The following is a 15372-nucleotide window of genomic DNA, read 5'->3' as shown; positions in this document are numbered from 1 at the left end:
ATATATATATATATACACACGTGCGTATGCGGGGGAGGGGGGGGCTGTTGTGTAGAAGCGTTGTGTCTCGTGAGGGGAAATACGACCCTGGAACCTTCTCCCCTCTCTTCAAATTATCCTTTTTTTCACTTTTTCGATTTCTTATTATTCTCTTCTCAACGCCCCCTTTCTCTCTCTCTCTCTCTCTCTCTCTCGTCTTTCTTTATTTCTCTTTTTCACCTCCCTCCGTCCCGTTCCTCCCCCTTCTTCCCTCTCTCTCTCTCTCTCTCTCTCTCTCTCTCTCTCTCCCTTCTCTCCCTCTTCTCCTCTCTCTCTCTCTCTCTCTCTCTCTCTCTCTCTCTCTCTCTCTCTCTCTCTCTCTCTCTCTCTCTCTCTCTCTCTCTCTCTCTCTCTCTCTCTCTCTCTCTCTCCCTCCCTCCTTCCCTCCCTCCCCCCCTCTCTTCCTCCCTCCCCCCCTCCCCCCTCCCAAGTCTGCATGCGTGCGGGAATAAAGGCAGTGGGGGGTTGGGGGTAAAGAGAGGAAAGGAGAGGCTGGGGCAGGTCATGTGTTAGCAATCTGTGTGGGTCGTCATTTCCCCTCCCTACCTTCTTACCTCCTCACCTCCCTACCTCCCAGCCTCCTAGCCTCAGTATTTCTCTCTACCCCTCCCACCCTGCCTCCCTTCCTCCCTCCCTCCCTCCCTCCCTCACTGCCCACTCCCTTCCTTCCTATCAACACGACGGCGCTGTTGCCAACCACGAGAGAAAGGCTATGTACTCAAAGAAGGGAAGCGAGGGGGAGGGAGGAAGGGAGGAAGAGAGGAAAAGAGGTAGGTAGGTTGGTTGGGGGGGAGGAAGAAAGAAAGAAAGAAAGAAAGAAAGAAAGAAAGAAAGAAAGGGAGGAAGGAAGGAAGAGCGGGGGAAAGAGAAGGAATGGAGCGAGGAAGGGAGGAAGGAAGAAACGGAGGAGGAGGAATGGGAGAAAATATGAGAAAATAGAGGGAGGGGAGAGGGAAGGAGAGAGAGAAAAGGATGAAGGAAGAGTGAGCAAGAGGGAGGGAGGGAGGGAGGGAAGAAGGCGAGGGTGAGGGGAGAGGAGTTGTAGAAGGAGAGAAAGAGAGTTGAGGGGGAGAGGATAGGGTAGAAAAATGGGGAAATGGTGTTGGTTAGGGTAAAAGGGGTACAAGGGGAGAGGGGGTAGAAGTGTTTTCTTGATAATTTTGTGTATTTTTTTTTCTTTTTATTGTTGATGATGACCTTTCGTATAGAAGAGGCAGATGAGCAAATGAATTCATATTTTATTTAGAAGGTCGTCATTTTTGCGAGTTCTGCCCTAGGTTTTTTTTTTTTTTTTTACTGTTTTGATATTATGGGTTATCTTTACCACGGTGAATCAACTGTAGGAAAGAAGGGATGAAAGAGAGAGAGGGAGAGGGAGGGGAGAGAGAGGGGAGAGGGAGGGGAAAGAGAGGAGAGAGAGGAAGAGGAGAGAGAGGAAGAGGAGAGAGAGAGAGAGAGAGAGAGAGAGAGAGAGAGAGAGAGAGAGAGAGAGAGAGAGAGAGAGAGAGAGAGAGAGAGAGAGAGAGAGAGAGAGAGAAGGGGGGGGGGCAGAGGGACAGAGACAGATGAAGGTCGGGGTCGCCATGACACCTACCCGGCGGCCGGGACAATATCGATGCCAATTGAGTGACAGCGACTCGCGACTCCGTGGGATCAGAGGCTTACAAACCATATCCTGTTGGGACTCTCGCATGCATGGGGAGGAGGGGGAGGAGGGGTGGGTAGGTGGGTAGGATGCTGGGAGTGGGTGGGAGAGAGGAGGGTGGGGATTAGGGGGAGGGGAAGAGAGAGGAGGGGGTAGGGTAGGTTGTTTAGGATGGAGCCTGAACGTCATTAGGATTTTTTGTCGTGTCGTGTGTGTTGTTGTTGAGAGAGAGAGAGAAAGAGAAAGAGAAAGGGAACGAGAGAGAGAAAAGGAGAATAGAAAAACAGAAAGGGAAAGAGGAAAACAGAGAGAGAGAAAGAAGAGAGCGAGACAGCGAGAGAGAGAGTGAAAGCACGTAATCGAGACCGAGAAAAAAAAAACAAAAAAAAAACAAGAAATACCAAGACTGAAAAAACAACAACAACAGAAATATCCAACCGGAGAGGAAGAATGAGTCACACAAGGAATGAATAACGGAATGAATGAGAGGAATCACGAAGCGAAACGGAATTAGGAGGAGAGCCGACGAGGAGAGGAGAGGAGAAGAGAGGAGGGAGGAGGGAGGAAGAGCACTATTTATGAGGGACTGATACTCGGGGGTGCGAGAGGGGAAAATGAGGATGTGAGGGCAAGGGAGGCAAGTGGATGAGGATGAGTTATAAGTTGTGAGTTATAGGTAAGTTATGAGTTAAGAGCAACAACGAAAATAAGAAGAGGAAGAGGTGAAGAAGACGTAAAAACGACGACAATGAATGATAATAATAGTAATAATGTTACTGATAATGATGGTAATGTCAGTACTGATAATACTGATAAAAAGGATAATTAATTCTAAGAGCAATAAGACGAAGAAATAAATGCAAGTAAATCAAGGCACGATGAACGAGTATGTTGCGCCGGAGTGGTTTGTGGATCAGAAGGAGATGAGACGCTCGTTCCACATCACACGCGGAGGAGGAGGAAGGAGGAGGTGGAGGAAGGAGGAAGAGCAGGAGGAGGGAGTATGGGGGAGGAGGAGGAGGAGAAGGAACAGGAGAAAGAGAATAAGAAGAAGGAGAAACAACGGAAGCTGAGGATGCCCTGACTCACCATCATTCGCCAGACGCCGCGAAGTGACCTCCTGGAGGGGTGGGTTATGGGGGTGAAGTGCGGGGAGGCAAGAGGTGGAGGGAGGGAGGGAAGGGGACGGAAAGTGAGGGAGGGAGGGAGGGAGGGGGAGGGAAAAGGAAACAGGAGCATTGAGAGGGATGGTGGGGGTGGAGGTGGGATGGGGGAGGGAGGGAGAGGGAGGGAGAGAGGGAGGGAGGGAGGGGGAGGGAAAAGGAAACAGGAGCATTTAGAGGGATGGTGGGGGTGGATGTGGGATGGAGAGTGAGGGAGGGGGATTGTGTGTGAATGAAGGGATGGACAAGCAGGGAGGGGGGCGTAGAGGGAGGCAGGCAGGGGGCGGGTGGAGGAGCTAGAGTGAGAGGCGTGGAGGGATGAAGGGAAAGGGAAATCAAGAACAAGAGAGGGAAGGGAAAGGGAGATAGAAGGATGTGTTTTTATTCTCCTGTAATCATTTCTACTTTTTCTACAGCTCTAGTTTTTTTGTTTCTTTATTTTTTATCCCTCCCCCCCCCCCTCTCTCTCTCTACAACTACCCCAACCCCTACCTCTACCTCTACCTCTACCTCTACCTCTACCTCCCCCCGCCCCATCCCTGGCTCATTCTTAACCTCTTGTCCCAACCCCTGTCCCTGCTCCCGTCTCTGTCCCTGTCCCTACCCCTTTCCTTGTCCCTGCCCCCTTCCCACTACCCCTACCCCTACCCCTACCCCTACCCCCTACCCCAACCCCCTACCCCAACCCCCGCTCTTTGTTCTCTGCCAGTGCCCTTCCTCCTCTCGCCGGCTCTCTCCGACTCCTGATCGTGATGTCCCTTTTCTCTCATGCATTCTCCGCATGACTCATTCCTCTCCTATTTGCATATTTTAATGTCTCTTTCTTTCTGTTGTTATCGGTGCCTTTTATTCGCGTTTTTTAATATCTCTCTCTTTCTCTCGTCTTCCACTCTATATGTGTGGTACACGCGCACGCACACGTACACGCACACGCACACGCAAACACACACACACACACACACACACACACACACACACACACACACACACACACACACACACACACACACACACACACACACACACACACACACACACATATACGGACACACGTACACGTACACATACATGCACACGCACACACGTACACGCACACATACATGCACACACGCATTCACTCACTCTCTCACTCTCAGACACAAGAAGAAGCACACGCACACAAGCATCCCAACATCGCCAAGGGATTTGGCAAACGTAATCCACTTTCCCGCTGCCGTTTTCCTTCCCGCCTTCCGCGCCTCATCTGATCCTTGTCCTCCTCCTCCTCCTCCTCCTCCTTCTCTTTCTCCTTCTCTTCCTCCTTCTCTTCCTCCTTCTCTTCCTCCTTCTCTTCCTCCTTCTCTTCCTACTATAACCTCTTCCGCTCTCCTTTCTCTTTCGTTTCCTCGTCTTTCTTCTTATTATTTTTTCTTTCTTTTTCTTCTTTTGTATTTGTCTTCTCTTCCTTCCTTATTTATTTTTCTCCATCCCTCCTTCCCCCCTTTCCATTTCCTCTCATCCCTCCCATCTCTCCCTAACCTCCCCCCTTCTATCCCCTCCCCCTTCCCCCCTTATTTCCCCTCCCCTCTCCCCCCTTACCCCCTCTTTCCCCTCCTTCCCTCCCTTTCCTCACCTCCCCCCTTCTCCTCCCCTCACTCCCCCCCCCCTTCCCCTTTCCCCCCTCTCCCTCTCTCCCTCTCCCTCCCTCTCTTCCCTCCGCCTCCCCCCCTCCCCCCCTCTATTCCTCTCGCGTTCCCTCACACCCCCCCCCCCCCTGATGAGGTCGGGCAGAGAGATGTTCACCGAGGGATCGGATGTGTTGATGGTGCTGAATGCTTTCTGGTGCATGTTGAGGGGTGGAGAGGACTGATTGGGGGTGGTGGGAGTGGAGCATGTGTAGAGGAGGGGGGATCGTGGGGGTGTGTGGGAAGGGAGTAGGGGCGGGGGGGAGAGGGGGTGTGGGACGTTTATGGGGGCGGGGGGTCATTTCTGGGAGATTTCTTTTGTTTTTTGTTTTTTTGTTTTTTGTTAATATATTGTAATCTGAGGTTTGTTTTTGCAGCAGTTCATCATAATTTGTTTAGAAAAGAATAAATCATATGATTTATTGATAACTTTTTTTTTTTTTAGGCAACCTTTTCTTAATTTTTCTTTTTTGCACTTTACCCCCTCCCGATCTTCTCTCTCCTCCCCTCTCTCCTCCCCTCCTTCCTCTTCACCGTTTTAGTTTTCTTAATTATATTTTTTATTTTCCCTTTTCACTAAATACATTTAGTTTTCTTTATTTGACACCCCATAATTGCTTTGATAAAAATAATTTTTGTCTTTTTAAAGGATAACATATTTAATGATTCCTGTATTAAGATCCTTTCCTTCTTCCCTCTTCCCCTCCTCTTCCCCCCCCCATCTCTTCCCTTCCCCTCTTCTCTTTCTTCTCTTCCCTGTACCCCCCTCCCTCCTCCTCTACCCTCTTCCCCTTGTACACACACTCTTACACTTCCCCTCCCCCTCCTCTCTCTCCCATCTCTGCTCTCCTCCCTCCCTCCCCTTCTCACTCTTCATTCCCCCCACTCCCCATCCCCCCTTCTCTTTCTTTCCCCTCCCACCCCTTCCCCCCTTTTGCCTACCCCTCTCTCCTCTACCTATCCCCCCTCAAACCCCGACCGCCCAAAGCCGCGTTCCCCCCTTTTAGGTGGCTGACCGCCCAAACAAGTCGCTCCGATCCCCTGACACACAGGGAGAGGTATAAACTTAGAGAGGGGCTGGCATCCCGAGGGAATGGAGGGAGAAAGAATGTACTCTAGGGTTGGGTACCACATCCTACAGGGGGAAGGCTGGGGAACAGGCAGGCAGGCAGGACAAGGAGCAGGCAGGCAGCAGCGCGGCAGGCAGGAGCAGCAGCAGGTAGGTAGGCAGGCAAGAAAAGAAAGAATCTAATGGGATATGGGAAGACAGAGGAGATGGGAGGAGAAGAAAGGTATATTTGTTATTATTTGAAGCAAGATGGGACCAAGATTAATCTTTTACTTACTATGATGATGATGATGATGATGATGGTGATGGTGATTGTGTGTGTGTGTGTGTGTGTGTGTGTGTGTGTGTGTGTGTGTGTGTGTGTGTGTGTGTGTGTGTGTGTGTGTGTGTGTGTGTGTGTGTGTGTGTGTGTGTGTCTGTCTGTTTGTCTGTGTGTCTGTGTCTGTGTGTGCTTGTGCCTGTTTATATTTGTGTTTTTATTTGTGTTTTTAATTATGATGTTTCTATTGTTTTTTTTAATTTATGATATATATGCTAATAGTTATTTGTATATTTTTTATGTGTGGTATATGTTATATGTCTTGTGTGTTGATGTGGTTCTGTTTATGTTTGAGATCTTAATTTATTAATAATGTGTATGAGAGTGATTTCATAATGGTGTGTGTGTGTGTCTATGTCTTTCATATGTTATGTTTGTGTCAATCAATATTATTGAGTATTATTGTTGTATATTATTGATTCTTTCTTATTTATATTCAGTAAAAAAAAGTTTTCTATAGATTATTAATCGTCATTATTTGTCTTGTACTCTATTTTGTGTTCTTCATTATTTAATTTGTGTTCTAATTATCATCACCATAGTCTTTTTCAACTAGAGTAAGTGTGGTATCCATTAATGATCATGACATTAACATCACCCTTGTTCTGTTACAGTTACATGACGGCCACGTGGGTGGTGGAGAGCATGGCCTGCGCCAACGCCATCAACCACTGTCGCCGCATGAAGCAGCTCAAGAAGGTGCCTTTAGACTCCTCTCCGGAGCGTCACAACCGCTCTCAGAACCAGCTAAACCTCCGACACCTTTCCCCACCTCCATCGCCACCGTACCCATCACCACCACCTTCACCTTCATCATCATCACCATCATCACTTCACCCACTAAGTTCACCACCGAGATCAACAGCAGCACCAGCGGGAACGAGAACGAGTCTCTTGCCAAAGTCCCTCCACAGGGGAGGGGACACCACCACCTCCTCTTGCACTTCCTCCACCTCACTTCTCACTATCAATGCTAATAACACCACCTCTTCCACCATCTCCACCTCCATCTCCACTATGATCTCCACCACCACCTCCACCTCACCACCCATTCCCCAGGACGGAGATAACGACTCTTTGACTTCGATGACATCCCTCGTGGTATTTTCTGCTTCCGTAACTGCCCCTGTCTGTCCTCCTATGTGCTGCCGTAGCTTATTCGTTACTTTTATTTTTCTTTCTTAGATTTTGTTATTGATATTTATTTATTTATATATATATTTTTTTAGATTGCTGAAAGGAACCCCTTTCCATTTATATATATTTTTGTTTGTTTTTTGTTCATGTATTTATTTATTTGGACTATATGTGAATGCATTTCAAGGAAATGAAAACAAATCTACGTTTGATTTTTTGTTTTTTTGTTTATATATATATATATATAGATCTGTCACATGTAAGTAAGTCTCTCAGGACAGATCCATGGATTTCTTTATATTGAAAAATTTGTTAAATAAGCTAAGCTTGTGGTTGTAATACTGGCATTTATATTGAAGCAACTCATAGCTCTCTCTCTTTTTTTTCTTTTTTTTTCGTCTTGCACTCCTGCCTTGTAAATAACATTTTGTTTTTATATTATTTCCAAGAAAATATATTCAGCTCTTTCAGTGACCCACTTTGTCTGAAAATGTCCAAAAGTAAGCATGGTGATAATTGAAAAGAAAATTACTTATATTATTGATTATTACAATTTTAAAGATTTGATTTTGTTAATTTCAAAGCATTCCCCTCCCCCCCATCCAAGGTGGATCTGGCCTCGGGACCAAAATCCATAGCGGTGCATTATCTCGTATGGATATCTAGCTGTAGGTGATTGTTCTTTAGAGAGAAGAGTGCTATCCCCTTTTCCCTGTCCTTTGTGTTGTCAGATGAAGATCTAGTTAAGTAAGGTGTTGTCAGTTAAGTGTATTTTATTATCATCGTTATTATTATTATTAGTTTTAGCATAGATAGCTAGTAATGCTAGTTAAAAAAGACCAGGACTTTTTTCTTTTTTTTTGATAGAGCAAGTTAGTAAAATAACTCAGTAAAGACAATGAGGATGATGTATGATTTTCTTTATTCATATACCATAGGAACAGGCTTTGCTTAGTTTTAGCACATGTTATATTCTTGTTTAGTCTTGAGAATTTTGGGAAGACTATCATGAGTATTTGTGTGTGTGTGTGTGTGTGTGTGTGTGTGTGTGTGTGTAAGTGAGAGTGTGACTGTGTGTGAGTGTAGGTGGGAGTGAGAGGGAGTGTGAGTGTGAGTATGAGTTTGTGAGTGATGTGTGAGTAAGTGAGTTAGTGAGCGAGTGAGAGAGAGCCAGTAAAAGAGAGAAAAAAAGAGAGATTGTATTTCTCATCATTGATTATAGGAAACGTAAGAATTAATTCCCTCCAAATAAATTATTGAACTTTATGATAGTTATGACAGAATTTTTATGATAATTTGTTCTACAATTAAATGTCAAACTATATTTGCATTGGCATAAAGAGCATGATATTATTTGTTTAATGTTGATGTTGATAAGAACACTGAACATCTTAATTCCAGTGGACATTTGCATGTTGTTCAAGTGTGCAGGTTTCATTAAATTTGTTATTTCTACATGTATGCCTTTTGTTGTTAGCTTTGTATTTACTGAAATCATATACAGATATATTATATTTCAAGATTATTTTATATAAAGTAATATGATGTTGAGAGTGACATCATTTCTTTGAACAGGGCATATTATAATGGCTGAATATTTTATCCCTGTCGAGAGTAAAATTCTTTACATTTTTAAGAGTGAATTTTCTTGAACATCTTCAGCTCAGATGATATGCAGCTGTAGAAAATATGTTTCAGGAACCCCAAAAGTGACTTTTAGTTCAACAAACTCTATGTTAACCCTCTCTGGACGGGTGGTACAGCATGTGTACCGCGCATTCAAAAGCCCAGTGGCCGGGCGGCACAGTATTGTGCCAGCCATTCAATTGATTTAGGCCTAATAATTCGAACGCCCCGGCATTTGGACATTCAAGGCTAGAATTCCCCCGTCGGGGATGGGTTAAAGAACAAATCAGTAGATCTTGCAATAGGGAGATGACTAAGAAGAGCTCATAGGATTTACAAAGGGAAGAAATGGGGAAACAAAGGGAGTTGAAAGGAGAGAATAGGGAAACAGAGCTGGCCTTTCTTACATTTCCGCTTGCGTAAAATAAGGAGGAGGTAGGAAAGGAAAGAGGGAAGGAAGAATAAATAGGATGGTGGAAGTGGTGGGGCTCACTTTCCTATGTAAAATATGAGTGTGAATAGGAATGGAGGGAGGAAAAGGGTGGCAGAGGCAGTAGTTACTTGCAGCCAGGGGCCCTCAGCAAGTCTAACTCTTATCTTACTGCTGGTTCACAAAATGCTTTTGCACTCTGTGTGTAAGAGTACATTGTTCTGGAGATAGAAAAAGAAACTCTTCTCCTTAACCCTTCGATGACGGTGCATCACACCCGTGTGACACGGCTAAATGCCCGATGAAGGGGCGACCCACCAGAGTGACGTTCCCAATGCAATATTGCATAGGCCTGGCGTAAGGGGTTTCCACTTATCGCTGGGCCCGTCGGGATAGGGTTAAGAGAAAGACAGTGAAAAAAAGAAAATTACTTTGGACCTTCTGTTACTTTGCACCTCAATTAACCCATTCATGCTGGGGGCATTCCAGCCTTACAAGTTGCAATGCCGGGGCTCTCGAACACATAGGCTTAAATCAATTTAATGATCGACGCCGTATGCCGGCACCCTGCGAACGGGCCCTTGAATGCGCGGTACCAATGGTGTACCACCTGTCGAGAGAGGGTCAAGGAGGAAGAGGGAAGGAAAGAGAAACAGGGTGGCAGAGATGGTAGGACATCATTCTATCTTATACATCGACACACATCATTACTTCTCTTTTTTTTTTTTGGGTGTTGTAATTTCAGTTTTTGTTTGCACACTCTTTGGTTCTTTTGTATTTAATTTTAGTTTTAAGCACTTGTGAGAAACATTGAGGTTTATGTTATTTATGTTATATATTCTGAAACATGAAATGATTATCACATCCATATTTTTTTTTCTGTGGATATTTGATTAGATCTATGATTGAAACTTATCATCAAGATGTAAACAGAATGATGTGTTATAAAATCATGTATTTACAGTCCCCTTTGCTGCCTAATTGACCACTCAGTTTTGCCAATGTCTGAACTGGCAGTTTCGACTTGTATCCAAACCACAGGCCTCCTACTCATATTGACATGTGTTTATATACATGAAATGAATTGGCGATTCCCATATTGGCAATACTGATTGGTGAACTTGTGTTAAGTCATTATTCATTCTGGACTTTCCTATATAGAACATGTTTGTAGATTTTTATAACAAACAATAAATATTTTAAAATCTCAACTTACCTAAAAGAGAAATTTGATGATTTTTTTTTAAACATTTATTTATCTAAAATTTATTGATTTTCTAAAATTTATAATTTTTATTCATTTATTTATTTTTTATTTTATTATTATTTTTCTTTTCTTTTCTTTTCTTTCCCTTAAACCCCTGATGTCCACACCTGGCCAGAACATCCCTTCCTTTACAGCAACACATTTTCATAAACACTCACAAATCTGATTTGTTCATTCCAATTAATTCAAAGAAATAAGAAAACTTGCTTATATACGTACTTTTACACATACATACACACATGAATGTGAACACATACAAAAGCACACATGCACAAATACATAAACATCCACAAATCTAGGAACCTACTCACACATCCACGCACACATGCACATACAGTTACACACATGCGTGTATATGCACACACATGTATATGCACACACACACACGTGTATATGCACACACGCACGCACTCGCTCACTCGCTCACTCACTCACTCACTCACTCACTCACTCACTCACTCACATACAAGTGCATGCACACACACGCACACATACACTCACTCACTTACTCACTTACTTACTCATTCACTTACTCACTCACACACTCACTCACACACTCACTCACTCACACACTCACTCACACACTCAAACACTCACACACTCACCCACAAACTTACTCATTCACTTACAAGTACATGCCCACACACACTCTAACACTTTTTCTTCCACTTTTTTTTTAGCAATCACAACTGTGCATGAATTCATTGTAACACAATGAATTAATTTGCTTTTTGGGTAGTTGGCACTCAACATTAGTGTATCTTTTTGATTTGGTAAATTACTTAGGATTATAGTTTTTGTTTTCATTCTCCCTTCATTTCTTTCTTTATTTCTTTCACCTAACTGCTCCTCTTTTTTTTATTTCTTTCTTTTTTTTTACTAGAAATTTCTGAACTGCATGAATTATGTATGTTTTATATTTTGCAGTTCCTAGAAGACAGATATTGTTAGAAGTGATAGGGTAAAGATTGTTCTGCCCCAAAAAGATAAACATTTTTACATAACTATTGCTTTCTTGCTTGCTTGTTTTACCAATTTAGCAAAATGCACATAAATGAAAATAAATTATCATATTTATGCCAAGTGTCAGTCAGCATGATGTGCATTATTATATTTCTTCAGTTTTACTGTTTTTGGTAGACAATTGGTGCAGTTGTCAAAATAAGGAATTTTATAAATAAGAGGACAATAGATAGGAGTTGTTGAATTAAATTTAGAATTTCATAAGCTTAATGCGACCAATAATAGCCAAAAAAAAAAAAATTAAAAGTCAATTTTCTACTTTCAAATGGATTGAAAAGATTAATTAATTAATAAGTAGATAAATTCACACATATATTTTGTTCAATAGTTTCACATTGAAAGATGATATTAGTTGTCAAATTTGAGAAATTTCTCATCCTTTTTATGGTTTTCTCATAGTATTTAGTGTTTTAATTGTTGCTTCTCTGCCATTGGTTTTGCTTCTCTTGTTTCCTAAGAATTCTCCTCCTTTCTTTGGATAACACATTTACTCTTCACAAATCTGTGTCATAAAAATTGTATTTTATGGTATGATTCACCCAAAACATGACACTTACTTAAAAGTATTTACACTTCAAGAACATAAATACGCTAAGATATAGAAATACATTAAATTTTTCTACAGTCTACCGATCACCAACGATGTATCATGTCCTCTCGACCATTTTCTGTAGATGGATGGGATGATTTTTTTCCACAGGCATTGATGTTATTCGTTAATGATTGGCTTTGATAAGGAACTTTGGAGATTCTATTGAAGGATTTCTGATGGTCGTATTTCAGTAGGGTGTCTTGCGAAGTGTATATATAATGGTATTCTTTACTGGTTACCTGTATCTTTTTTATATATCCAGAGAAAATGAGATCAGTATCAGAATCTTATACTGAATATGATCATAAAAAGATGGGGGGGGGGGATATATATATATAACTATCAACAAGTATATGAATGATAACTACAGTCTTGATTCTTCATTGATTCTCAGAGGGGCCAAGTAGCTGACGAATTAGTGAGCCGCACACTAGAAAATGCTGAGGCTGACCAGCGATCGACCGACACCTCCGAAGACCATGACGATCATGATGAGGAACTGCCGCTGATCACAGGTAGGAGGAAAGTGGAAAGGAATGAGGAGAAGAGGAGGAAGGAATGATGAAGTTGAAGATGAAAGAAAACGGACTTGTTATGAAAATAGGGGAAAGAGGGAACTGAGAGGAAACTGGAGATTGGGGATGGTATGAAAATAGTTAGGGATGTAGCAGAAGGAGGGAAGGAGAAGGATAAGTTGTGAAAATAGATGAAGAGGGAAGTATGAGATAAGAGTGAAGGGAAATCGAATGTGAGAATATAGTTGTAATGGAAAGTGGAAATATGATGAAAATGGAAGAAATATAGTAGTGGAAGTAGGTTAAGGAAAATAAAATTGAAATTAGATGAAGAAAATGAGATGGAAACACATGAAACTGAGAAAAGGAACTGAAGTGTTAAAAAAATTATTGTGGGAAGAGGCAGTTGGAGTTCTAAACTTTTTTTTTTTTTCCTTCCATAAACTTGCATGAATATCTACTATTATATACTCAGTATTTAATTTGACTTGATAATTTTTTCTTTCACTCATGAAAAATACCAAATGATTGTTTGTTTCTCAACAGATGGAGTCATTGAAAGAACTGTTGGGGAATACTACGCGATACAGGAACAAATCGAGATGGGTCAGATGGCAAAATTGTTCTATTCCACAGGTTGGTTAGTTACTGGTCATATGAATATTACTAGTGATGACTGAAGTTGATGTGTATTTTTGGTTACATTTTTTTCTTAGTCACAATAAACCTTTTAAGCTTTTCATTTAGGATTCATTTACATGTGAGTAACTCATAATCGTCATTGAGGTAATGGAATATTATTCAAATTTCTATCTCTAAAGATGAATAAGTAAAACTTTTTTCTTTTCAGTATGGGTCAAGGTTTTTTACATCGTGCTCTGTGTATACCTGTACGGAGACCTCGCCATTTATGAAGCGGCAGTTGCCAAGTCCCTTCGAGACATAATATGGTAGGTGTCTCAGATTCTGGTACATTGCTTATTTTTATAGATTTGTCTAATCTATTAAACATGAATGAACTTTTGTGAGTGAAGTAAAAGCTTTTGTTGTTTAGATTTTTGAGTATAGAATCATAGTATGATACTTGAGTCTATTTTTGTTATAATAGCACTGTGATAGTAATTAGCTTTTAGTTGCATATTGTTACACAACTGAAGCAGTGAATAGCTTGTAATTTCAACAATAGGAAAAATGCAGAATGAAAGTGATCCTAGCACTTGAAACATGTCAGTCACAGAAGGGTATAGAATACTCACTTTTATGATATTGAGATACATATATATATCACAGGCATTAGTATTTTTTTGTCTAATGTAACTAGCCTATAGTTCTTAAATTATTATTGTGACTTTGAGAAATTTATTTTTTTAAAGAAAAGATAAATAAAGGTTAAAAAAATAAATCTTGATTAGACATTTAGATTTAAAACTATCTTATATCTTTCTCATCCCGTAGGTTTTCATTTATTTATGAAGTTACAGCGTGTTTTTGTGATTTAGATTTGTTTTACGTTCCTTTGCTTTACATCCTTCCAGCGATTATGTGCCGGAGAACTGCACCAAGGAGCTCTCAGATACCGACCCATGTTTCAAAGATCCAAGCAAATCCCACATGTCGAGAATGGACATGTATAGATTCTGTACAGTAAGTATCACGCTTTTCTCACTGCTTTTGAATTGACTTACTAAAGTCCATCAAGTGATTCACAATTTACAGCTGCTTTGACAGGGATATGAATATAAGTGAAGTAAAGTAGGTGTTGCAGTATTGGTTATTTTAATTTTTGTAAAAGCAAAGATAAGAGGGAAACGAGCCTTTTAGACATTACATATTAAACTAGTGTGTAGAGTGTTCATAATGGTCATTTTATGCTTCCAATGATTTCATGAATTGTTTGTGTTATATTGCATCTTATTTTTTTGTATCTCATATTGCATATGAAGTCAAATATTGGGCCCTAACAGCCACTTTGATAAAAGCATATTTGTTTTGATATATATATTTTTTTATATAGAGAAGAAGAAAAAAAAAAGCATTGTATAGACCCTCATTTATGCTGGTGTTCTCTCCATTTATGTTTTTTTTTTTACACCTAAGCATATAGATGAGTGTAATAGATAGTTTGTTTTTTATTTACAGTTTAGCTTTGTTGGGGTCATGGGTCCCTTTGTCTTCTTCAACCTCACTAAGACAAAGTACATGCAGATCTTGACAACCATTACAAGGTGGCTTGGTAAGTCAGTCCATTGGAATCTGGATTGTGCATAAGTTATGAGTATAAGAATATTTCCTTTTTCTTATGATATTCTTTACTTGTAAGAGGGATAGTGTGAAGTAAAGAATGAGTTGAAGGAGAGAGGAAGAGTGAGAGTTATAGCTGTTTTCTAGGTAATTTTCTGCATGTTGCATTTATGTCATGACCAAATTGTAGAGTTGTGTACATGTTATGAATGTTGTATTCTAGAGTGCACATCTGTGTCAGCTGTTCTACTCCAAGATTGCCAACTGTTCCAAATTATATTTCATGTGATAATACAGTAAGATCATTACAGTATATTTGCATCATCACTTGTACCTGTTCCTTATTAAATATTTAAGAACCATATCATGGGCGTGAGGTTGGCAACTGTGGAATTATCTCTATCAAAGTAAACATGACAATTTGAATCTTGAATTTATATGTATTTAATATACTATGTATGTAGATATACTATACAGGTATATTTATATGTTATTCATATATATACACTGTATGTTTACAGATATTGTTATATTTTAAATTTACATTTATAACAACTAATGCTATTCATTAAACTTCATGGTAAACCACCTCTAAATCATGTTGAGAGTTTGTTTTTCTAAAAAGATCAGTAGTCCACAGCT

The 15372-nt window shown here is 40.9% G+C and overlaps 1 protein-coding gene across 1 annotated transcript in view; it reads left to right on the top strand.

Moving 5' to 3' along the window:
* The window catches only part of LOC122251679 (putative sodium-coupled neutral amino acid transporter 12), a 60907-nt gene that overhangs the window by 37467 nt on the left and 8068 nt on the right, over window positions 1-15372 (top strand). Inside the window, exons 4-9 of the mRNA XM_043013769.2 lie at window positions 6514-6598; window positions 12369-12489; window positions 13036-13125; window positions 13340-13439; window positions 14025-14133; window positions 14629-14722. Coding sequence (XP_042869703.1) covers window positions 6514-6598; window positions 12369-12489; window positions 13036-13125; window positions 13340-13439; window positions 14025-14133; window positions 14629-14722 — 599 coding nt within the window. The remainder of the gene's footprint in view (window positions 1-6513; window positions 6599-12368; window positions 12490-13035; window positions 13126-13339; window positions 13440-14024; window positions 14134-14628; window positions 14723-15372) is intronic.

Source organism: Penaeus japonicus, unplaced genomic scaffold, assembly GCF_977035675.1.
Source record: "Penaeus japonicus unplaced genomic scaffold, GWHDUDI00000001_assembly GWHDUDI00000014, whole genome shotgun sequence".
In the NCBI taxonomy this organism is placed as follows: Eukaryota; Metazoa; Arthropoda; class Malacostraca; order Decapoda; family Penaeidae; genus Penaeus; species Penaeus japonicus.
This window is presented reverse-complemented; position numbering and strand designations above follow the sequence as displayed.